Source organism: Calliopsis andreniformis, chromosome 4, assembly GCF_051401765.1.
Source record: "Calliopsis andreniformis isolate RMS-2024a chromosome 4, iyCalAndr_principal, whole genome shotgun sequence".
Taxonomy (NCBI): Eukaryota; Metazoa; Arthropoda; class Insecta; order Hymenoptera; family Andrenidae; genus Calliopsis; species Calliopsis andreniformis.
This window is the reverse complement of record NC_135065.1, coordinates 13,668,715-13,694,221: the sequence shown is the minus strand read 5'-3', so window position 1 is coordinate 13,694,221 and position 25,507 is coordinate 13,668,715. Positions and strand designations below refer to the sequence as shown.

The following is a 25,507-nucleotide window of genomic DNA, read 5'->3' as shown; positions in this document are numbered from 1 at the left end:
TTCATATACATACGTATAATACAACTCGCAATACGCACAGGCGATAACGAATAATCGTTACGGTAGTATTGTAAAATATCACAACGTTAATATCTGCCGGGTATAAAGGGAGTCGAGGATGCGCGCGAGGCCCCCGTTTCGACTGGTTCGCGGGAATTTCAACGGGATTCGAGCGGGAGGAACCTGAAGAAGAAAATCAAATCGAGGGGTCTTGCAAGTTCGCGCTATCTCGCGCGAGAGCCGCCTAAATTACGTCATAACGCTTGCTTACGAACTGTGAATACAATTGCATTTCTTGAGCGATCGCTAACAGGGGCAGAAAAGGCGACTCTGGCGCGTGACAACGGAATAAAAAGAATAAAAGACTTTTTAGAAAAGAAAGGCAGTCCCACAAGCAGTTTAAAAACCACTGATTTGGATCATATCAACGAAATTTCAAGTTTGAAATTTGTCTAATAAAGTTTAAGATCGATAGTGAAAAGGGGCGATCGCAACGCGCGCTGAAACAAAGCCAAACCGAGACCCAGCCGATGGCGCGCGTCGTTTGAAATAATAAAAAATTGCATGGTACAGGCTGAAAAAATAGCGGGCGTGCCTCGTCGGTTTTATCGATCATGGTTCTGGCCTTGCTCGATCCTCTCGAAACTGGCAGCTCTCGACGCGAGACCCGCGAGAAACGCGACGCAGTAATCGTAAGAATGTCGAACAAGCATAGAAAAATACTGTATACGTAATCGAAAGTGGATAGAAAAAAGGAGAACCGTGGAGAAGGAGGACGAACCGGAGGACAAGGGCGGAGCTTCAAGGCTCTCGGGCAAAGGGCGCGATGTTCCATCAGCAACGAACAGGTTTTTGGGATTTTTTTTCAAACCCTGATACAAGATAATCGCACCGATGCTAAAGAAACATCATCCAAAAGTTAATACTGTAGGGAGGCAAAGAACAAATTAACTGAAATAAAAGCTTCCAACTACTGAACCAAATTCAGCTGTTCTGAATATTCAACAAAGTCTTCCTCTTCTTTGGGTACAATACTGTCGTCCGCGAGAGCCTGAAATTTCGGAGAAGGGAGGGAAAAATAGGGAGGAGCAATTAGTACGATGTGTCATCCACATTAATCGGAAAGGAAAAAAAAGAATTTGTACCGCGAGAATACTATTTCCGTGTCAGAATAGTCCACAGTGTGAAATTAATACGTTTAGAAGCGAAACTTGAGAGTGGGAATCATCGAATGATCAGCATTTCCAGAGAGTGCTCCGAAAGGTTTGAGCGCGAGACCGGAAACGAAGGGGAATGAGGAGGGCAGAGGGAGGGGGCTAGACTTTCTTGGAGCCAAAAGCATTTTTTGTGCACACGATTACTAGCTTCACACTTTTCTTTTTTGTGATTTTTCTTCTTCATCATCGTCTTCTTCTTCTTTTCGTTAGTCTACGTGGAATCGAAGGCAGCTCGCTAAGATCCACAAACAGACAGAGACTAACGCCCTGATTCGTTTACCGTTTTGCTCGGTATTCTGGCGCAGATACATGTGACCGGCGATTTGTTCAATTTCAGACACACCTATAATATATCTATGTACAGAGAACAACGGTTTCTTCATTTCACGTATCATTCCTTTCTTTCATTTGCTTACTCTTTGCTCGACGTCGCTTCGCTAGCGCGGTTAATTCGAGAGTATACAGTGGAGGGAAGAGAACTTACGTATTTAACACCAGCCATTTTTTACCTACTTAATAGTTACTACCGTCTATATTTACAACGAATCGCTAATGCGGCTGCCGATCGCACCGAAACCAAATGAAATGTCAAAGGCGAGCTTTTATGTTCCAGGGGAAGGTACGAGGGGCGAGAGTATAGTGATCAAAGAGTTACTATTACGGAAAACAACGTCCAGCCTCGAGAATTAAATAATGTGGCACTGGTTGCTGGTGAATCTCGTTCCACCGACTCGAAGTATCTAGGTAAATTGGAATAATTAGCTTTTCCCTCCTCGACACACGGAGCGACGTGCATCTCTTACGAACGATCGAAACGCGAACGAAACAGCAGCGTAAAGGATAAAAATACAAAGGGCCCGATCGCGAGATCGAGATCTTGCCAGAATAGAAGGTCTTACAGGGCGAGTCCCTTGAAACGACCATTTTGATTCACCTCAGTTTTGTCGTACTTGCAAAACACCCCAATACTTTTTCGTTATCTATAATAATATCGACGCAAATCAAAGTGGTATCTTCAAGCGTCTGACCCTCTACGTTACACGGAAATACCATAAATTGGAGGAAATCCGAGAATAAAAATAAATACGTCTTCGAAACACCGACAACATCGACGCGAGTCCGCGGTTCGCGCGAGCTAACCGAAGAACCGAGTATATGTATATGTATACGTATACAATATGTACAAGATTTCAATTGAACCTTAAATGATAGTGAGAGCGCGACGAAAGAAAATCGTTTTGTACGTAGCGGGTTTGCGGCTCCCCCGCTTTATCAGCGCGACATTACTCGTCCGTTTCGCGGACGACAAAAGGAACCGTGAACACAGGCGGAAATAGAAGCGTCGGTGCACGCCGTTCGATCTTCGCCAGCGTGCTAACGAGTAATCATAGAGCGGCTGAATCATCTCTGCGTTCTCTGGTTTTGCTTTCGTTGCAACTACGCGCGCTCAACAGTCTCTCGGCTAACGCTTCGCTCGAGGCACAGCAAACGAGGTGGGGTGGGGGGGATCGTTGCGCGGTGCCTCGACGAATTTACAGGAAGAAAATACCTGTCGAGGTCTCTCGTTTCAACGCACCCCCGCGATCCTTTCTCCTACCGGGCGTCCTACTCCTCTCTTCGCAGTTTCGCTGCTACTTGATAGACCAAATGCAGTCGGCGCACCTGACATCCCCTGAATCTGCGTTCGACGAGTACGGAGCGTACTTGAATCTTGACAAGTCAAAGGATCTTCGTAAAAAAGAAAAAAGAAAAAGTAACAAGAAGGAAATTTGCGCGCAACTGGTAGACAAGAGATCGACGAAGCTCTGAACGCCAGGAAGGACAGCTAGACGCGACTGAAACGCTAACGATGGTTTGGTTGCAGAGCTCGGGGTGCATTCGCAGGGCGCGTTTCGTCGGCGTACTCCGGCTCGACGATTCCCTCGTCCAGGATATCGTTGTCTTCGCGACTACCGGGGCCCATAGGCCTCGTAGACGAGCTCTGGCACCAGGGCCAACGAGAACGTGGCGCTGGCTTGTCTTGCGTACTGCCTCCTCGTCGCGATAGCTTCCTGTTACCTGTTGTTCTCCTCCATCACCACCTGCTTGAACACTCCGGCGGGCATCTGGCTCTTCACCTCGTGGTTACCGAGCGCGGTCGTCCCGTCTTTCGCGATGAATAGCTGAAGCCCGGTTGCTGTAACGAGAAATCGAACGTCGTTAAGCCGAAACTTGGTAGCTAAACAACCAGTTTACACGCTCCCCTTTGTCACCAAAAATTCATTCTGAATTAATTACTGTCACGAAGATACTCGGCGAGTCTACCTTACGTCACAGCACGTGCACATTGTCCTGGATGAACTTTAGGCGACTCGTCGTTTTCGAGGCCACGATATTATGGATTCTCAAGGTTGATGCTGTGATACGAATCTTGGTGAAAGGAGTATCACATCTGGTTTTGTTTCTTTTTTTTAGATGCTAGGAGTCTTTGACATGATTCGTACGTATTTTAATTAAGGGGGAGCGGCCCGTATGCGGTGACTTGCGGTGACTTACGACGAGCAAACGAGCACGTTGTCAGAGTCCATTAAACAGTAACATGTTTTTAACACCTATGAGGTAACAGCCTCGTAAAGCTCTAGCTAAGTTACCCTGCGTGCTCGAGAAGATCTAAATATAATGATGATCAGCAGTGAAACGTACTTTCGGAGCTCTCGAGATCTGTCTGCTCCAAATTCGTTGCTTTGATGAGCTCGTCGATGAGGGAATCCGGGTTCGGCCTGGTCACCTCGACCCTGCACAGAACGGGGTTTCCCGTCCCGTCTTCGGCTTTCTTCCTGCGCTCCAGCGCAGCCTTCGCTCGGTCCAAAGATCCTGTCTCGCTCAGACCTGAACCACCCGAAGGATTTCTGCGAAAACAGACGTCAGAGTGCTGTAACATTTTCTGTTTCCTCGTCCTCAATCTCTGAACGACTGTTTACTGAGCACTGGCGCGAAAACAATTCTATCCTTGGATGTTTTAGACGTGTAATTACAAGGATTGACCATTGATAACAGATGCAGTCCATTACGAAAAAACTTTCTATGAATATGCAGTGTTTACCGAGGAGCGATTCCGTGCCAATGCTCGTTCAAGCCACAAGGTGAAATAGAATCGCGAATTTTTGCGACACGCGCGTGCAAACACGAGCCGAGCTCGACGCATACATGAAAAAGGTAACAAGAGGTGCTGCACAGACGAAACGAAACGCGAGGTGTCCGCTGGACGCGTTTCGAGATGATTAAGCACGTGGGCACAGGGAGGAGTAGGCTGAAGAGCAAGCGAGGGAACGTGCGCAAGAAGCGACAGAATTTCGGGGTTACTGCAGGTTGTTCGCATGCAACAGGCCAACTGCGACGAAATCGATTGTGCATCGTGAATTCAGCTACGGGATCAAACCAAACTTGTCTTGAACATCATCTTGGACAAGTCAGGATTGTCATCAGATATACCTACGGTTTTTTATGCGGAAGTCTTTAGAAAAAATTGTGGAACTAACAATGCTATCCAGATCATACAAAAAAGATGAATAATTACGAGTAATGGAATTTAAATAGCAGACATATTAAGACTTCAGCGGCAGTAATGCGAAATAAATGAATGTGCAAAGAATACAACAAAATTATATTACTTTATATAATGTTGCACAACATGCATCATGACTCAGTCTCTTCTGTTTTTTGAATATCTCAAATCGTACGAGAAGTGCAATGTTTTTTAGAATTCGGAGAAGTAGATTAAAAAGAATTCGGTGGCGTATATCGATGCATTGCATCTTTCTTTGACCACGCAATTAAGTTACACGATTTTCCTACTCAGCAACTATGATAAAGAACGAAGATATGGTAATGAAATTCATATATCTTTCGATTATCCTCGTATTTGCGTGTTCTTCTGTTATTTCGCCAATTAACGCCATTCATTGAAATTTACTGAACAGTTAACACCTCACGGATGATACTTCACAATTTTTGCTTAGCCTTGAGCATTTTGAGACAAAGTATGGTTCGATGCAAAAATGTAAAAATACTTTATAGATGTGTTTTATGAGTTCATTTACTTTTTTCAGTTCTCCACTCAAATGATTATAGCTATTTTCGTAAAATGAAATGTAGATACCTTAAAAAAGTTGATATAATTCATTACCTAACGTTTACGTACTTTGCATTTAATTTGCGTGACAGATGCAAGATACACGAATTACAGCTGGGTCGTTAATGCATAATAAATTAATTATTTGCTCGTATATTTGTCTGACGAGTTGTAATATACATAATGTCTACGTAGTATTACTCTTTAGAACTGAAAAGGATTACTCGTGAGCATAGGAATACCCGTGAGGCGTGAACGTTTCTTATCTATTTCATTTGCATCTTCGTAGCGGCGAAAGAGCAAAGCGAGAAAAAAACACAGACGAGAGAGAAAACAGACACAAAAAGAGGGACAGATTAAGAAGACGAAAGCATGGACTGACGGTGGGGTTATGCTGTTTCGGTGCTGGGAGCTCGGTGGAGCGACTTCCGGTACCCCTAAGGAGGACTCCTCGGAGTCTGCAGGGCTGGTGGCGACCGTAGCCAGCTTGCCCCCCGCCCCGTCTAACAGCTTCCGGTGGCCTCCGCCAATACCCCTGCAAGGATTCACAAAGCCATCCAAACTGGAAGCAAAGCTACAACACCTCCTCTCCTCCGCTCTCCACCCCATTATTTTCCAAGGTTCTCCCTCCGTTTGCACATCGTCGACCCACTTTTTTGAGATGTACATCGCCCAACAGCCTCATCCACCACTATATCGGAAGCGAGAAATCGGCTAGATTGTATTTCATACGAATTTCATCAAGAAAAAAGGAAAAGTTGGAAACAAAGTAGCTTGGATTAATTCGCTCATGTATAAAGCACAGTCTTTATATGACGATTTTTTTAAGTAAATCGCAAAATAAATTAAATCAGTGGCTGTGTAAGCGTTAAGCGAAATACATCCTTTCCTCTATTATATGTATTCATTTTCTTCCAAGTAAAGTCACCCTTTGTACACGTTTTCCTTAATGCTGACTTCTTTCCCAGACGTATTTCGTTATTTCAGCGCTGCGCCTTTTAACTCAAGTATTAGCTCTGGTCAGAGAGAAGAAATTAAGCAAGCTCTGAAGATCACGAAGTGCAAGTTCATAGAATGCTCAGTTTCTAAAGGGTCCATGTGTCCCTTGAAATCTCTTTACAATACCTAACCCAGTTTTTCTTTTGCAAGATTGAATTGTTAACACGTGGACCCCTTAAAGCTTTGCTTCTAACGAAATATATCCCTCGCTTTAACATTTCCCTTTCACCAAATACAGTTGCTCCGTGTTGGACTTTCAGACAATATTCCATACACATAATTTTACAATTAGAAATGTAGTTTGCGGTCGACGCGACTTCCACTAATGTTCACGAACACGTTCACATATTTTTCACTAAACAATCACACGCTATTCGCAAGCAGTCACGTTTGGATGATTCAATGAAGAATGGATTAACATCGATGATCGCGAGCCGTACTGAATTCAGCAGGTCTATCAAACACGCGGTTGCTCAAGCGAAGCGATAGCTCATTTCGCAGCGAGTGTGTCTGTTTGTATTTGTTCGGTGATAACGCCAGGTTTAAATCATGTCGGCACATTTGATACGTGTGGCTTATTAAATGCAAATATTGATTAAAAACATTACTCATAAACCATGTACATATCCCAGGAAGAACACTATGGACTGGAGGAACTGTAACACCTCGACTCTCCAAGGACCAAGGGTACAAGGGTAGAAGGTATCAAGGAACCCCCTGAAGCAACGTCAGTGGACGTGGTAGGGATGAAAGACAACGAGGGGGACAACCAAGCGTACAAAATCACCTCGAAAAAGGCAGCGCTGGTGGGCCTCGAATAAAAGATTGCAAGTAAAAGAGAAAGTGGCTGATGAATGAAACCTACCTGAGGGTCTGAGCGGTCGTCGCGGAACGTAGCGAGGCTCTGGGGTTATCGGGCCTATGAAGGGGATCAGGGGAGGATACAGCCCTGGCTTGGTCGACCAGTCGCAAAACTGGGCTAATTTTGCCCTTCTCGATGCACTCGCAGGTTTTCGAAATGCTTCTCCAACCTGGCTGACCGATTCTCGGCTTTGCAACTGGCACGACCACGCTGCTGCTGTTCTGCGGCCCGTTTCTGTCCTGCGCCGAGATCGCGACATTGCACTCGTTTCGCGAGTCGAAGCTGTTCCTCTCGTAATTCTTGCGCGAGTGTCGCGGTACGTCGTGCGGCCCTGGTACCCTGAACACGCCCACGTCCTCGATGTTCCCGACATCGTTACCCGCATGGTTCGCAATACCGTTTCTCGACGCGTGCATAATTTCGTTGTCTTGATTGTTGGACAGCCTGACGGCCGCGACACTCGTCCTCGTCGGATGTCGTGCGCCCAGTTTTCCATCGCGAGAAGACAAAGGACTGGACGCAGTCCAGAACCGATTTCGTGGGTCCAACAGCATCATGGAAGACGAGGAAGGGGAGTCTGTATCGGGATACGTGTCGGGTCTACTGGGCTGTTGGGTGGAGGGGTTTTGTGAAGGGTTGGGTATTCGTGGAGCCCATACCGGCCAAGAGGGTGACCTATAAAGATCACAACACAAATATTCAAGCATGCAAAAATAATAATAAACTCGTCTACTGTGTTACGACGGAGTAGGGTAGACGAGAACATAAAATATATTTTCTAGGGAGATAGAATCCAGAGTCTCTAGCTAGCGAAAAGATAGTGGTAAGAAGAGAACTTTTCATTTGGCGGCTCGTAGGATGCATCTGATCGAAATACACGTGTGTAATAAAGAAAGGTCTAAAGTGTCTCAAACGTAGATATACTGTAGATACAGGAGAGGTCCATTTCCTCTCTTTAGTTATAAGTTGTGTAGTGTAAAGTTAGTGTTAAAGTGTCTGCGTTTGTCGTTCTTAAGCGGCAGGCGCCGAAACTTTCGAAGAAAAGAAATTCTGTAGAGAGATCGATTGAGATAGAGAGCAGCTTAGAGTTTCAAAGCGAGATAGTAAGCGCGACCGCATAGAATTTGGAAAAGTTGTTAGCACGAATGTTAAATTTCGTATATTACGATGATACTTCGTCTACTGTTTCGTACTATTTCTTCGCGGTTCTCACACGGATCATCCAAGCAACTGTATTACTTCCTCCTAAAACCCCATCGAATACCATGCACACTTATCGTCTAATTAGAAGGTAAAAGTTAGAAGAGTTCTTCGGATACTTAGCCAAGAAATCGACAGAATGAAATACTTTGCAGATGGCGAGTATCAAGTATCAAGCGATCAATGAGACGCAAAAGTACTCGAGAAGTTTGGCATTACTGAAAGTAATATCGAGAAGAGAACTCTGGACGATAATTAGGACGATTTCTGACCGCCGTTTGATATCCCTCTCTTTCTACTCAGCACTGAGAATTATTCGGTAACAATGCCTCGATGATCTTTACTTCTTTTTCGCTTCCCGAGGAGGCCGCGCGGCCTTACCTAATGTGACCACTGTCACCACTACTGCTCTGTCTACTGTGTTGACTGTGTGAATTCAAGGACCCGTAGCCGGATCCTTTGCTCAGCTGGCTGGTGTTACTGCTATTACGGGAATGGCCCGACTCCGTGTGCGCTTCAGCCAGAGTCTCCACTGGTAGAGCCGTCGGTACGATCTCGCTGAGGGTCATCGGATCGTATGACTCCGCCCCACTGAGGAGCTCTAAAAAAGAACAACCCTCGTGAGTCCACCCAATGCCCTTGCTCTCCTTTGCTTCACGATTTGTCGGCAAGTTCTTCAAGGTCAGCAAGGGATCAGCATTAAAGGAGGGGACCGTAGGAAGTTTTCTTGCCCGAGGAAATAAGATTGCAAGCGTTACCCGAGGAAAAGAGGGCAGGCCTCTTCTTAGGAAGACTGCCGAAACCGCTGCTGGCGCTGGCTATACTTCCAGCTAACGAACCAGTGGAAACGTAGTCCTCTCGGTTGCTACACCTCTCTGATGCCGCCACTTCCTCCGCCGTCACGCCTGGAACACCTGGCACGCCAGGCACCGCGAGCTGGGTTTGCTTCAGCGACGGAGAGGGTCTGGAAAATGAATTACAGTTAGTCCAAAGTGCACTCTGCATTGAGATTTCAAGAAATACTGCGGGGTTGTGAAAGTAAGAAGGGCGAAGGTACTAAAGACGATAGCCTGGGATTTAGAAAAAATGAGAACTTACACTTTGAACAGAATATCTCCCGAAAGCATGTTCATTTTGATAGCGACTCGCAGCATAGAATTATCTTGTCGATGCCTCGCGTCGTACCCTTCCAAAAGGTACCTCGTTCTGCAGAGTCCAGCTCCTGCGAATTCGGCGAGGTTCAAGTCAGTGAAGCCGAGCTTCTGGAAGGACCTGCCCCCCTTCAATTCCTGCAGGGAACGATCGACGATTAGAGAGGGGAAAGTAATTAAATGAGGTGGAAAAGAATCGAAAGGGTTACCTTTCTCACGGATATCCTCAGGATGCACGGATCGAGGACACAAGTAGACGCATTGGCACTCATCTTGCACAGAAATTCGAACTTGGCGTTCCATCTGACCGTGTGCTCCTGCACCTCCTCCCTGGAACAAAGATAAATGATACGTGTGAGAAAAATCCATAAGAGCATCGTCGATGAAAAGATTTCTTTTCATATCATTGATTCGCAAGGTTTTTGTCGGTACATCGATCCAATGAACGGTTAAAATGAATATTCAGAGTGCTTTGCTTCCGGTAAGGAGCTTCCGCTTCGCAGCCATGAGCACGTCACCGTTATCGAATCGTACAAAGGGTTGAATTACACGTTGTCATTGTTTATGCCTGGCATGGTAAATTACTAATGACTGGTTGCGACTAAGCACCGCTGATTCGTTTGTGTGCTCGAAAAGGAACGAGTTCCTGTGCTCCATTTTCATTCCACAGTTAATGGAGTCTCTTAAAAAGACGAATGGATAATAAAACAACAGTCTTTCGCGAACTATTTACAAGCAAAAATAAATCCTCGGGTTTCCCGTGGATTTTCCAATCTACTTGTCCCCAAGCACCCCCGGTTGTAAATGTCATCGAGAGGCAGTACGCACCCTCCTCGTCACGGGGGAGAGCCACGATGGTATCGACCTTGCAGGGGCTAGAACGACCTCCTAAGTACGAAACACCGAGAGAATAGAAAGAAATAATAAAAACGTTGGTGGCAATGGAATGGAAGGAAAGAGAAAATCAATGGCAGTAACTTTTCCGATTTACGTGCCGACCAGAGTAGCTGCTGAAGGAAAAACAATACTGACTAGCTGCGTTCTTTCTTTGTATATAGAGAAGTTCGTAACGAGATTGGGTGGCTTAGCTGTATTATCTGGATGCATGCATCGACGAGTCGAAAAATCACGCGGTTACTTTCGTCTACAATCTGATTACCCATTAAATCACGCGCCGTGCTCGAAACTGGGAATATCGTAGAAGCCTGTATTGTTTGCGCATTATAATGGTAACTGAATTGAATAGTCTCCTAAGTCGTACCCCAAGTTTCCCCTAAACGCTTAAAACGCTGATAAACTAGTTGTACATTACTTTCAATAGTGGCCTTGTTGCTTAGACAAGTTTGAACTTATCGCTGCTTCTGTTCCTGAACAAACTTTCCGCTACCCAGGGTAAAAGAGTACCGACGAATTGAACGAGCTCGAACTAAGGTAGTTTTTAGAAAGTTTTAATCGAAGTGGCATCCTGTCGGCACGATTAAGGTTGGATAGTAGGTCAGAGGGACAGGATACAAGCAACGATGCAGTCCTATGATAACTGATAAGAAATTACGCGTGGTCGTTCGTGATTACTTTTCCCATTGAGTATCTCGCATCCCTCCTACCGCTTTTCACGATACCGTGAAGCATTTGGCAAAGATAATCCCTGATTGATACCCCGAAATGCAATCAGGCAAGTCTGGTAACAACGTTCAAGGTTAATCAAGTTTGACACGCTCGCAGAGAAAATAGGAATTGCAAATGAGCTCGCGGGCAATCGAGAGGGAAACTGGGGCACCAGAGTCCTGGGCAAATTCGAAAGACACACGTGGACCCATCGTTCTTCTGGTCGTCCTCGAACCGAACTTTAACGAATCAGCCGGCAGCTAACGCACTCTGCTTTCAATTTTTTCTTTCCGTCGCAGAGCACGCGCAGCTTTGATCTACCCTGCGAGCAAAGAAATTGCTGTTTCCGAAGGTATCTCGGCCACCGAGAGAGGAAGAATACTGTGACGGTGAGCGCGAACGTGACGAGACATCGAGTCGACGAATTATGTCGTTGTGGTGGGGAAAATATTCACGAGGCCCTGAATATCGATGTAACGAGAACGACCTACGCCCCCTTGGCCGCGTCAATGAGGAAGAAGAGTAAAATCCCCGACACGAGTGCCGTGTGTCTGCAATTCCGGTCGACCCTAATTCCATCACATTTTCCATTCCTCTCGTGACGCGAGTGCGGCCCTTGAGCATCCTCTATGTTACATCGTGGTCGTTTTAAATGCTGTTCGAATATTACAGTGGCCATGCTTCTCAATTTTCCTCAGTTTTATGAATTTCCACGGACAACAGGAATCAGTTGACGCGAGCAGGACAATCGAGAACATTGACGGGATAAAATTGCGCTTTCCGATTAAACTGAAATCCTAAACGAGTGATTGACTTTGGCTTTCCCTTTTTCCTATGAACTTTAAATGCGATCAAGGCTAGCATTGGGAGTTGAATTGATTCCCTTTGGCAGGAATAGATTCTTTTTTGTGGATGGCGTAACATAAACTCGGTGACGAGACTCTATCTCTCACTATCGAGCTATTATCTGGCGAACGAATTTGATTATCCGGACGTAACGCGAGGATATTGTGGCAGCTCGTGAAAGCAGGGCGGAGGCGTTTAATGAAGCCACGGACAACACTTTGCCCACGAGACTGTACGGATGGCACGAGCAGCGAGAGACGATCGCTGGGGTCAGAGGACAAACTGTTGTCCAACAGCGCTGGACAAGCCCAATTACCGTGGAAACCGGGCCAGCATGTCTCTCGAAAATCGTTTCAAAATTTCACCCTCCGTGGACCAGCGAATTTTCGAATTCACAACCCTGGAACTAGTAGTGCCCGATTGATATCTCTTCATCACTGGCAATCGATGCAGTCTCGCCTCTCGCCAGAGGACAGGTCAAATTTCATATCTTCCAAACAAATTTTGAAAGCCCACGCAATCTCCTCCCGAACTTTAACCACAGAGAATCTTATTAAGCGTCCACGTGTTGTAGGAATGAAATTTGCGGTTGCGTCTCGTAGCAACGAGCCCACAACAAAAACCGCGATTCGACAATAAAAGTGGCGTGTATTCAGGGAATCGAAGCAGACGGAAGTACGACTAACGTGTCTGTCGCGTGTTAACCGATTGTTTCTTCGAGATTGTTGCTTACGCACAGTCAAGTCATGAAGCGATATCGCTCGACTATCTGAGGATACCTGGGAATCCTCGGAATAGCATTTTCCACAATAATCCATTCCCGTAAAAATATCTCGAGGCGAGTTAAAATTTTCATTTCACTCCCTATCTAATTCGTCGACAATATTTGCTTTCCATCTCGCAAGTGAAATTCCCTGCAGATGGTAAGTAATCGGTCGTAACGACAGTCGTTAAGAAATCACCACTCTGAGCGATGGAACTTTTAATTAATTGCAATTTGTAGCCGAGGTTCTATAACGAATTGAAGTTGCGGTGACGAATCGACGATTAAACACGGCCACCGTGCTCCACGCAATTTGATAGTTGGTCCAACGAACGAGAACTGCAACACGCTTAGCCATCAGTGTAGGATGTCAACAGGTCTTTGTTACCGTTCAGAAGTGTATCCCCCGTCGTGCTCTTCCTCTATTTCAGATACTTCTTGCATTTCCGGGACAGTTATTTAATTCTCGAGCTAGTTCTATCTTCTTCGGTAAAACGGTCTGAACGGATTTGGGACAATCTTCTTATGTCGAATAATTCACGAAGCCTTACGAACTTTTGCGCCTGCTTCGATGCGGAAATTATGTCAAATACATCAACGAACACCTGTTATTTACCGAGCGTATTATCTAACAAATAAAATCACTGACGCTTATCTTAATCTTCGTTTTTCGAGGACTCGACAAGAGGCTACATAGATATCGATTTCTGATTTCTATTTCCATGAAAAGCAACTGTATCTTTCGAATACGTACCCTTGGGCTCGCTGTTCGAGAAAGATATGAACAGAACCGCCAGAAAGGAGAAGCACAGAAGATGAGTTCGTGGAATAAGGGAATGGAGTTGTACAGAGAGTGAAAGATAACCCCTGCAGTGGCGGTATCGTCGACGACGATTCGACCGAGTCGTTCCAAATATGTCAGGAATAAGGACATAGTCGTCGAGTATGGCGCGCCGCGATGCCGAAAAAAACTGACGGTTATCCGAGGCCTCGTTTCACGACCAACGGAAACGACAAAAGTTTCCGCTAAATATTTAAATATATGAATTTTTGAATATTTGAATTTTTGAATGTTTAAATTTTTGAATATTTAAATTTTTGAATATTTAAATTTTTGAATATTCGAATTTTTGAATTTTTGAATTTTTGAATTTTTGAATATTCGAATTTTTGAATATTTCAAATCTTTGTAATCAAGAAATTGAAAAACCTGAGTCAAACGAAGTGCTTCAGCTCACGCACTCTCGCCTGACATTTTACCCTTCTACGAGATTAAAAGTATTTTGTGAAATCAATTCGCAGACAATGCATACCGTGTCCTTGCAGCGATTAAACGCTATCCGTGGAGACCTATTAAGCTGATTATGGTCACCGCTCCGCAGCATTTGGCGCGGTGGATTTGCATGACCGGGAGGACTCGCGCTAGTTGTCCCTTGAAAGCAATAAAGAAAAATCGCATGTCCCTGGCATTATGCACGGTCCCTAATCAAAGTGAAGACACTGCTTGAAAAAGATACAGCTGACAAATCTTCTACGCACCGTTTGAGCAATTCGCAATCCATGACCGCGATTTACGATTCCAGGCCATCAATCTCCGCCTGCGAGTGATCAAGACCATTTGATGAAACGTTACGATCGCGACACGTAGCGATGTAACTGGCGCGAGATCAATTACTGTCTCTGACATCTTGGGAATCGTCGTGATGCGCCTTGTCCCTCGTGACGATCTTTTAACGCGAGTGGGTGTTTCCCCAAGGTGGACGTGTGACCGTAAACTTGCGCGCAGACGAAATTTCTTCTGGCGCGTGAACAACGCTAGACGATTGTCTCAGCTGTGAACGCGGCGCTACTTTCACCAAGAGTCACCCGGTATAATTCACAGATCACGAGCGAGAGCGTTGCATTAGCCGTGGGCAAGGCTGCTTCAAGGCTGTCCGGATTGTGTGTCATTCGCAGTTTCGCAATCCAGTTCAGATGAAAACGCAGACCTAGCGGCCCCTGCACCTTGCTTTTCCTAACAGAATGCGTGCCACCGCTTCTCGACTTACTTTCACGTCCAGCCTCTCCTGCGTGCGCCTCGTAATCAGTAATAATGTTGACTAATAGTTGCTCAGGGTTTCTCCAATTGCGTCTCACCCATGAATCTTTTTATTACTCAACGCTTCCATAGGCCTGTGTTTGGAGTTCTTCGATTATGAGTATCTCTCGTCAGTCGATTCTTTCTTCATCGTTAAGATGATTTCAACGAGTAAGTTTCGAAAAAAATTGTACGACTAAGCCAGAGCGCTTAGGAGGGTTTCTCAACAGCCAGCAGTCATTGGTCTACGTCTGTTTACTCGAGCTTCCAGCGGATCGTGCCTATTTTCGTTTGATTACCACACGCGCGAGCTTAACATTCGCCTTATCCGGTAGAACAACGAATCGATAAGCCTCCTAGGCGGATATCGCGGCTGGAACGGTCAAATCCGGCCAGCTATTTCTGATTCACCTTGCACGTGAACCTTTGCCGTGACGCGTGCCACAATTACGCGATATTTCACTCTGCTTAATTCCCGCCTTCGATCGCCCACCAATGCTCGGTCGCCTTCCAGTGAAATATTCGACGCTATTACGACCTAATCTGATGTAATAAATTCGTGCCCAGACTTTCTCCAACTACAAATCTCATTTTCCCAGGACGGATGTTAAATGGCCACGTTGGTCACTGAGGAGTTACAAATAGGAGATCCTAATATTGGCTCACTTTAGCAAAGATTCAGGCTCAAGTGGTCTAGCCGATGATTAGGTAATTCCAATGTCACTGGTTCCTACAGATGCCTATCAAGCAGTTCGATTGAGCACGCGAAGCTCTTGATATCGATGTGCTTCTAAAAGAACAGCTTAATCAATCAGCCCAAGCGACATTCGGTACTTTGCCCCTAAAGAGCCTCGCGTCGCTTAGTCCTCTGATGATTCGATATCGGGCTCCCTGATCAAGGCTTCGAGATTGCGTTCGACCCATCAGACGCGGCAACGCGCGAGTTACGTAAGCTCGAAGCAGTAAATTCTGAACAGACCGTCTGATCGAACAGCGCAGCCTGTTAACTACTATCATGTGGCAAGTTTGTCGCGATTACTTACGACTACTGCTAAGAATTCCGAGTGAAGTTGAGGAAGGAGATTAGACTGGCGAGCGGGAACATTGTAAATGAAATCTCCCCGACGCGTGAGAGAGCGCCAGAATTAATCCGACGGCGGTAGGAAAGTTTAAGTACCGTTCCTCGCCGATAACTTGCTAATGTATGCTAATTGCGACTCGTCTGAGGTTGGCCCTAGCTTCTTCCTTTCTTTTCCTTATCGTAAACGTGGAGACTAACTTTGTCTTTTGATCAAAGATTGCAGCCAATAGTTGCCAATTTTTTTTTTTTTAACACGTTTAGTCCCTGTATCTTAATCTTTTGAAATACTTTGGAAATTTTTCTATTCTTGGAAAGCTCAGTGAATACTTATAAGTGTCTCATAATGTACCACCATGATCTCAATCACCACAATGCAAAAACTGTTTATCGTTTCGGACACGATTTGCGTCACGTCTCGTGACAGGTTCCTTGAAAAAGCCTGACCCAGAGCGCAAACTGTTTGCACAGACAGTTCACGTTTGTTGGTCTTATTCGCAAGAACGCTGAAACGTCGGAGCATTCTCGACGGAGGGCGATCGACAACCCCGAAACAGATCCACGACTCGAAGGAGAAAAAAGAATCGACAGATCAAGTTGCCTGGCTCAGGGTTCCAGCTCGCTTGCTAGATGACTAGTCTACGTCAATTAATCTCCACTTCTCCTAATCCTAGTATTTGAAACTACTAGCTCCCTATCGCTCAGTAATCCTAGTAAAATCGGTTGCGATTGCTGTCAGTACTTTAAGCTCAAGATAATCAGCGAAAAAGTCTCTAGCAGACTATAGGCAGCAAAAAGATTGGCTGCTCAGATTCGAAACCGGATCTTTTGTTTGTCAATTGAGTTGTCGAGGTCACGGACTGGTTGCTCCCGCCTTCTGCTTAATATTTAAGAGCGATCAGCGGTTGGAATCTCAGCGAGCATCGACGGATCCCCGATAAGAACGCATTCCAAGTTCCTTCGAGGCAAAAGATTCGGAATTAGTCGCCTGATCGAGTGCGAATCGACTGCAAGGCGTTATTATGTCATTTCGCGTAATCGATGCTAAGGAAGCGCAGCGTCGAGGAATAATTCGCGACGAAGATCGAACGTAATGTAGGTGTCGCAAGGAAACGCCCAGAAACGCCTTCGAAGCGTGAAGCGGGCATCGAAGAATTCCAACCGGGACGACTGAAAAGGCAAATAAGTGACGCGCGACTCCTTGGCTGACCAGTTCCTCGCCTCGACTCGCTTCCAACAAGGTAGTGGACTCGGACTTGGCCGACGTCTGGGGCCTCGATTTAAAAAGCAATCGATAAAATTGCGTTACAAGGCGAGGCAAGAATATTTTAGAGAAGACGAAAGCAGAGACTGCTAATAAAATAGGAGGGATGGATCCTTTGAGCCGCTCTGCTCCTTCAACCTAATGGAATTCGTTTGTATACCGTGAAGAGGACGATCAAAACGCAAATGACAGAGGCGTATTGGATGTCGATGGTGGACAGGCAAAGGGTCAAAAGACAAGACGGATCCTCGTTTGTATCCTTCAAGGGGAGGCGATTGAGGAGGTTCTTGACGGCTGTTGGGGATCAAGAATTGCGGTCGGAATCGACACGAGCCGGAAGAGTTCGAGTCGGCCCGTCGACGAGGACGATTATCGAGTTGACTTTAATCGAATCGCACGCGTCTGAATTGTCGAAGGGAAACGCCGTCGCGGAAGACCGTTATACAGCTGGAAGTAAACGTGCAGGAAAAGAAACGCGGCTTTGGAGCCCACTTCCGTCGCTGAGAACACGTGTACGCACTAATAATAAGATCAGGCTAATTATAAGCCGACAATTAACCGAGACCTTCTGTCGCGCGAGCTAGCCAACGTATCTCGGCCTTTCAAAATAGCTCAATGCTGCGTTGACCGCGTTCAGAGAACTCATAATTGCATATTTATACTTCTTTGCAATTACGTGTACATACCAGTAACTTGTTGAATAATAAAGAAATCGATAAGTATTCCAATTTCTAATCCTTTTCTAATTTCAAAGGTTTGCGGTTCAATGTCGCGATAATTTAAAATATACTTAAGTGAGGAGTCGATAATGAGGGCGACACAGTATCGAGGCGCGCGTGTTTTCTCGACGCGTTATCAGCCGTTATCGCGGCCAACCACGAGCCACGCTAATTATCGGTAACGATGGTCACGTGCCGCGCATTGTTCGCCACCAACAAGCGGGGCTCGTTGCCGAACGAGCAATAATTGCCGTCGCTTGAGGTACACCCGACGTCGCGACGGTTATGCGTTATTAATGTAACGTGTAACAATTGATCGTGTGAGACGTTGTTGTTCCGTCGGTTCGCACGACCAACGCGGATCTTTCTCACGACACTTAGGCTTTGGGACAACTGGACGAATCTTTACTCAGTCACCGCTATTTATTCACTCGCCTCTTACCCTTCGCGTGTCTAAACCATTCTCGAGCTAAAGGGATTCCTCCTACTTAGCAGCCGATAGGAGAAAAGTCAAGCGAAGGTGGATCAGCCACTCGACGATGAATCGAAATGTCAGAAAATAGAGGATCAAATAGAGATCGATTACCCTTGAACGCTTAGGGTGAGAAGGAGAAAGAGTCGACTCGAAGGTAGGGGGCATCGACGATTCCTCGGTCGACTGTGCATTAGCGAAACAACCGACAACTCGTTCCAGCAGGGCCGATGCTTCCTGCGAAATTCCGTTTCTCTGATCTGCTCGGCTTACGTAACGACGATTATGAATACGTAACAATGCGAGGTGAAGGCACGGGGTCTTGGGAAGAACAGGAAAAGCCTCGCGAATTCCTCGATCGAGAAATGCTAATCAGCGATCACTGTTCCGTGGACTTTCCTCGTAAGCTACCTGCCAGAAATTCGCCAGAAATTCGCCAGAAATTCGCCAGAAATTCGCCAGAAATTCGCCAGAAATTCGTCAGAAAAAGAAGCAAATGTTCGAACGGGACAGGAGGATCGACGAGGTGTGTATAAATTATAGCAGCGGGACAGGCTGCTATGTGAAAGCAATACGAATCAGAGGCTGACTTTGGGACCAATGCCAAAGCGGTTACTGACATTCTAATCGAGACTGAAGGGACCGGTTTGGGTTTGCACCTTCAGCCTCGTTTCGAGATTCGAGGAACGTACCTACTGTTTCTTTTAGCGAGGAACCTCAAGGCGAGGCGCATTCATTTATAAACCAACATTGTCGCCACGTGGGTCCGATTGAAAAGAAGTTTCTTTCCTCTGTTTCTCCTGCTCTTGACTTCAGTTTACGAAGACAAAAAGCCTGTTTCGAGTTGAAGTTACACTCGCACAAGTCTCTTTTATTCTCGTATCGTGTACGGGTTAACCAAGAACTCTCGCGCTACTCTCAATTTCCCGGCGAGTCCGCTAGCTGGCTCGTAACTCTAACGAGCGGCACACACCTGTTTTCCAGCGCGGTTAAAAAATAGAAAAACTATAGCCAAGGGAATAATCCAGCTACAATTTCGCCCTCGGTCGTCGTTTCGAGCAGTTTCGAGCAGTTTCGAGCAGTTTCGAGCAGTTTCGAGCAGCGTAGCAGCCAAATTCAACGCGAATCCTTTTCGTCCGCGAAAAGTGGAACGCTCGTGACGCGAAAACGCTATTTAAATGGAAATATGTGCCTGGTCCAATGAGCATGGTATGGTGTCGCAGCTGCATGGAAAATACGCGCACGAGAAGCTTTGTAGATGGTCGTGAGAGAGGCATAAACAGCTTTGGCTTTTCATGTCTAGACTAGGTATTCAATTTTTACGATGTCGTTGATCAATAATTTCTGGCGATGCCTAGTGTCTCTATTTATCGATATGCGATTCGATCCCGTCCCGTCTGAATAATAGAGGCCCCATCGTCGAACATATTTATAGAGATGAATGCAGTCGGCAGCGATTTGATACAAACATTGAAAAAGAAATGTCAAAAGTGGCTCAAGATGCAATTTGCAAGCTGCAGCTTTTTCATCAGAACTTTGGCTTTTCGATACGTCAGCCTTGATCTGTTTTATTGCTGAGGCAATAACGTCGATGGGAACATTTGCGCGCAAAAGAACGCTAAAATTATCGGTGGCTTCTGGTATGCGATATTGGAGGCCGTGCCTGCGGAAAGGTTGCCACGCGAGTTCATTTATGATAACGCTCGACCCACGTGACCATGGCATGAACACAAAGCTGAATCGATAACTTTCTCCTAATGGTGCCCTGGCCAAATTACATACCGCTATTGTATCGGAATATCGTTATCGCTGCGATTTTATTTCCACCAGTGCAATATAAGCGTATTAAAAACAGCTGAAATATGTGGGAGGATGCAGTTACCAATCTCAAGATGGAATCAACGTATTTTCTGCATGCTGCATCGAGCGGACTGAACACTCGCGACGAATTCAGAGGACGTTCCATAGAAATCGATCCGCGGGGAGGGTGGAAACAAGTACAGAGCGATTTAGAATTGGCCAAGATTTTCTCGGAGATTTGGCAAGAATTTCATGTTCGAATCCAGCGCGATGGAAGGACTCGATCAATCTCAATAAGAGTCTAGAATGGGTATGATTTCTCCATCTCGTATAGATACCGATTCATCAGTTTCGACCTGCCGTCGCAATACTTCACGCGTCAGAAATCGTCGACTGATTTGCAACAGAGGAAAATAGTTTATTTCACGGTAGAGAAAAAGCTGAAAGGATTTGATGACTCAAGCGGTGCGGGAGTTCGTTTGAAAACAACGCGGGGAAGTGAGAATTATTCATCGGTCAGTCCGATTTCGCGAAAGGGGAGATTATTAGCGATCTGAGCAAGGAGGAAAGAAATCCATCTATTCAATTGTAATTTCCGCGCGGAAAATGGGAATCTTCGGGCGAGCTATGACTTAATCGTTACGTAACTCCCTTCTCGATGCTCCACGCCTTCCGCTTATTCGCCAGAACGGATTGTTCATTTCACGTCGAAGGCGAAATCGCTTCGTGCGATCACTCGACGCGCTTTTATCGACGTTATTAGAATTGTAACACGGAACCTTTCTAAATGTTTCATAAAAATTCTGTTGTACCTCGTCGATAATCAGCAGCTGTGCTTCCTCGATAAACGGCAATGTCCCGAGGCGAGATTTCGAGACGGGTTTCGTAATGCATCCCTACTACACGCTGGCCTGATCATTTTGCAACTTCACCTAATGACCATGGCGTCGTTATTTCAGCGACACTTGTAATTTGGCTTCTAGCGTACGCCGTGTGCATCCTCGATTCTTGAGGTCAATGCCGTGTTCAAGTCACGAAAGAATGAAATTCGGAACAGAGAAGAGGCCTGATGTTCTTCGTTTCACGCGTGTCTGTTTACAGGGGACGCAATCAATCGAACAATGAAAAATGTACCACGATTGTTCCTCGTTGAGTCGCTGCAATACGATTACAGTTCTATAATTAGCGTCACACTCACGAGCACGCGAAAACATTACACAATCGGGGGACCACCATACGCGACATCGTTCAGCCACGAATGGAAAAGAGTTCTAGCCTGTTTAACTATCTCAGAGAACCACTGACGCATTTCGTGTGGCCTTTTAGAGGAGATCTCTTCGAGGAAGTTTCTGCAGCGCAGAGACAAATGGTTTCATGATGCAAGAAAGAAACTTCGGTACTTCTGGGATTCTCCAGAGTAATCAGTGCTTTTTATCGAGATAATTCTGAGGTAGAATACGGATACTAGCTCGGAAAACCTCGCGAATCTTTGTTATCAATTCTCTTTGAAAATAAGCTGCGATAAAAAAAGGCTGAGCCTGTAGAAATATTCGAATTTTGCCATCCTAAAATTCATAACTATAACTGGGCACATCTGTAAGTTTGTTGATCGTATTGCAACAGAGAGAAATTTCGATACGCAACACCGATGTCTGAAAAGTCCGATTGAAATAATCTGGCCATCACAGTCGAAGCATTCGGCGGCTGGAGGGGCACAGGCAGTAGAAGAATTCGCGCGGTATGACGGTATAGATTGCCTTAAGTGCTTTCAAGTGTTGCTAACGCGAATGGTAGAACGCTGAAAAGAGACCCCTGTGGCGCAATAGCTCAGGCTGGCCCAATTCGACGGAGAATTTAAGCGAAACCTTTGCGCCGACAACGATACGCATAATTAATGAGCCGAGTTAAGCAAAGCGATCGACCGCGACTCCCCTAACGATCGAACTTGATTAGCTCGTTGCACCACTGGTCAATCTATGCCCCCGTTCCTCTGCTTTCGTCGAAAGATGGAATGGCTCAACCATCCGCAAAGCTCGTCAACGTTTCTAGCCACTTTCCACTTGTTAATCGACCGACCGCTTCGAGCCTGACCCACTTGCGACACGGTGCATTTCGCTGGACCCATTCGCAGACTTCCTCTATCGCGAATCGAACCTGTGCCAGGCATATTCAGATATCGAGACGCGTTTCGATCAAACTGAACTATCAGAAGCCATCGAGCCGAGAGACAACTATACGTACTGACAAACCATTTAGCGGCATTCATTCTAGATTCCTACGCGTCCATTATTTAAGCGTTCCATTTCGAGGGAAGCCTTTTTTCCTTTTCAATCGTCGAGGTCGCGACAGGCCGAGCAGCTTCTGCGTCGCATAAAAGTACTGTTGTTCGTAGAAAATTCCAACACGATTGTGTCAAGCCCGCAAACAAACTGTGCATCAGCTTGACACTAGACAGATCGCGGCCTACGTAAGGCTCGTTGGTGTTGGTGCTATTAACGGTAGTCGTCATCGTTCGCTGCAAAACGAACACGACACACAACCGTAGGGTCGACTCCTTAAAAGCGATTCAGAGTCAATTGTCGCGCAGAAAATATTCCCTTCGTTAGCTATCGACGTTTGCCTCGAAGGAAAGAAGCTTCTACTTCAGGGCACGTATCGGCGCGCGCGATACGATCTTTCCCGAGGAATGAATGAAGGAACGAAAGTGGAATAAATCGAAGGTTAGCTGCGAGTACGCGCGGGAGCGAGTCGACGAGTCGAAAGAAGCAGAAAAAAAGAAATGAGAAGAAATGAGAAGAAATGAGAAGAAACGAGCTGCAAGAGAATTGGGTCGTGGTCCTAGGGTTGCTTGAAAAACGAACAGGAAAGAAAGAATAAAAACACTGGGTTCCGTCAGCAAATGCATCGTCGTGATAGTGAAATAGGAAGAAATAAAGGCCGAACGACTAAAAACGGAGGCCCGAAATGCCGTTCATGTTCCCATCGCTATTTTCGTACGCCATACGCTTTCTGTTCCTGTGCTAGCCATTCCGCTCGTCGATTCGCCCGGTTTTTCACGGATTTTCGCCGAGCTCTTCTCCAACATCGAAAGGAATTGGGGAAAAAGAGACGAGCACAAGAGGAGAAATGAAATTTCCCCACTTACACGAGAAAAATAGATTACTGGGACAATTGGAAGTATCCTCGTGGTGGACAAGATCAATTAATTCAGCCTTAACTGACTGATTCAAATTTCCAAATTTTTAAATAATGAAATTTAAAAAATTGAACTAAAATTCGGTACCTGTCCGCTTGCAAAGAGGATTGCACTTGTTCGCACGCGTGTGCGTGAGAGGCTCCCTGCTTTCTCATGGATCTCCGATCGAGAAGCACGAATCGGTAACCTAGCGAGCGAAAGGTGTCGAGGGAAAAGAACCTGTTCGAATACGTTTCGTTACGTGCCCGCAGCACGGAGGTGGACGTAATACGTTACGCAATATCGATCAAATGAAACTCGAACGCGGCTATACGGTCATTGCAGTGGAATTAATGAATTGCTTTCCTCGGATCGCGTCGGTTGTAGCCCAGACGTTGCCGAAACCTGAATCGTTGCTCTGGGTAGCTCATCTATCTCTTCTTTGAGAGATTTCTTGCGAAACAAATCGTCAATCGAAGCTCATTTATTCAGCTGCGTCAAACAACTTGCGCGAGAAGGTTCAAAAAGAGCCATTTATTCTTCGCTTATCTTGTGCTCGTTTCACTTCTCAGAATCGATAATACGAATCACTAAGAGTTTACGAGATTGTTCGATAACAATAAAAAGTTTTGTAGGTAAGGCTGTATTAAATGAAAATAATTTAGTTCTGTTCTGGATGCATTGCACGGGACGTACACGTAACAGAGTGCAACAAGTGCAAGGACGAATATTTTCTGACACTAGGCAACCTTAATAAAAGATATTCCACGGAAAATCGGTGTATATCGAATTTCGAGCGAGCTGGGCGTGCACGCAGATACAGGAGCCAGTGAAATGAATTAACGACGTTGAAATTCTCGGTGCCGCAAAGGGGATTATAACGCGCGCGAATTAATAACGCGGCTGTTGTCGATGCAACGCGTCGCGACCAAATAATTAACGCCTGCTGACGCAAGCCTTGACTTCTTGTAACTTTTCACATTTATGCGCGATTAAACGAAATTACCCGTCGATTCAGGAGAACAAAGGAAAATCAGCCAACAGTGTGGCGATAGCTTTCGACAATTAACGTTCGCTTTGGCTGTTTCGAAACTGATAGAGCCGCATGGAGAACGTTTCGACTAAATTGGAGCAACCGGAAGATGCACCTGTAAAGGGCTCCTCCCTATTTTCTCTATCACGGTTTCTTCGTAGAATTAGTGGTACCGCGAACTTGGTTTAACTGGGTAAGAAACTGCTCGTTATTTTTAGGCCAAAGTAAACCGGCGAGGAATACTGTTGACCTGCTACGAAGATCAAGAACTCTCGTAGACGTTGAAGGACTGAAGAACACTCGTGGGATACCGACACCGTTTTCAGATTTTGCGACGAGATAAACTCCGAGTGGAGCAAAACAAATACAGTTTCCGAAAACGAGATTTCGTTTTCTTTTCTTCGCGGTAAGATCACGGTGCAACGAGACGCCACGAAGGCTCCGGAAATGCTTCAATTCTCTCAAAGCGAGACGCTGCCAGGGAACTTGCAATTCCCCGAAGTGCAGCCCTCTGGCTCCCACGTCCATTTCAGGGAAACAGCACGAGAAAAATCTCCTCGATGCTACAGATTACATAGTTGTATTCGATGAAGAGAGTTCAATTTGTTGTTTTTAATGAGCTTCTTTGCTGTGTAACCGCCTCGGAAGAAATTTCGTCGCACTTTCATCGGTTAACAGCCCCGTAAAACTCGCATAAACCTGACGGTAGTAAAACGAAAAATCAGAGACACCAGTCCGTGGGAAGAAGTCGCCAACTGTCCCGTTGGTGGACCAACAAGAGGATGTAACATATGCCTTACAGCCAACCAGCCGATCAGGAATGCAATTCGGCATGGCTTCGACTTGGTACAATGAGTAAAAGTCGGTGGATTGATTAATGAAGTTGATGATGGAAAATGAAAGTGGATTCCTGAGGCGAACCTGTTGACAATTTTACTGGAATCTTGGGGAAGCTTCTGATTTCAAATCTACGTTGGGAACAGTGTTCTAAAGTCTTCGAGATGGGTAGTTCCGATGAAATTAGCATTAGGAGCAAGCAGTCAGTCGATCTTCTGAGAAAAATCGAGCTGACCTTCGCTATTTTAAAAGTTGCTATGCTTTTTACATCGTCACAGATTCAAGATATTATTTATAG

General features: G+C 45.7%; 1 protein-coding gene across 1 annotated transcript in view; it reads right to left on the bottom strand.

Moving 5' to 3' along the window:
• Positions 1-3,251: 3,251 nt before the first annotated feature.
• Positions 3,252-25,507, bottom strand: part of LOC143177760 (uncharacterized) — a 35,034-nt gene continuing 12,778 nt past the window's right edge. Inside the window, exons 3-9 of the mRNA XM_076375906.1 lie at positions 9,750-9,870; positions 9,488-9,678; positions 9,148-9,353; positions 8,771-8,990; positions 7,193-7,864; positions 3,900-4,105; positions 3,252-3,393 (exon numbers count right to left, since the gene is read on the bottom strand). Coding sequence (XP_076232021.1) covers positions 3,272-3,393; positions 3,900-4,105; positions 7,193-7,864; positions 8,771-8,990; positions 9,148-9,353; positions 9,488-9,678; positions 9,750-9,870 — 1,738 coding nt within the window. The 3' untranslated portion in view covers positions 3,252-3,271. The remainder of the gene's footprint in view (positions 3,394-3,899; positions 4,106-7,192; positions 7,865-8,770; positions 8,991-9,147; positions 9,354-9,487; positions 9,679-9,749; positions 9,871-25,507) is intronic.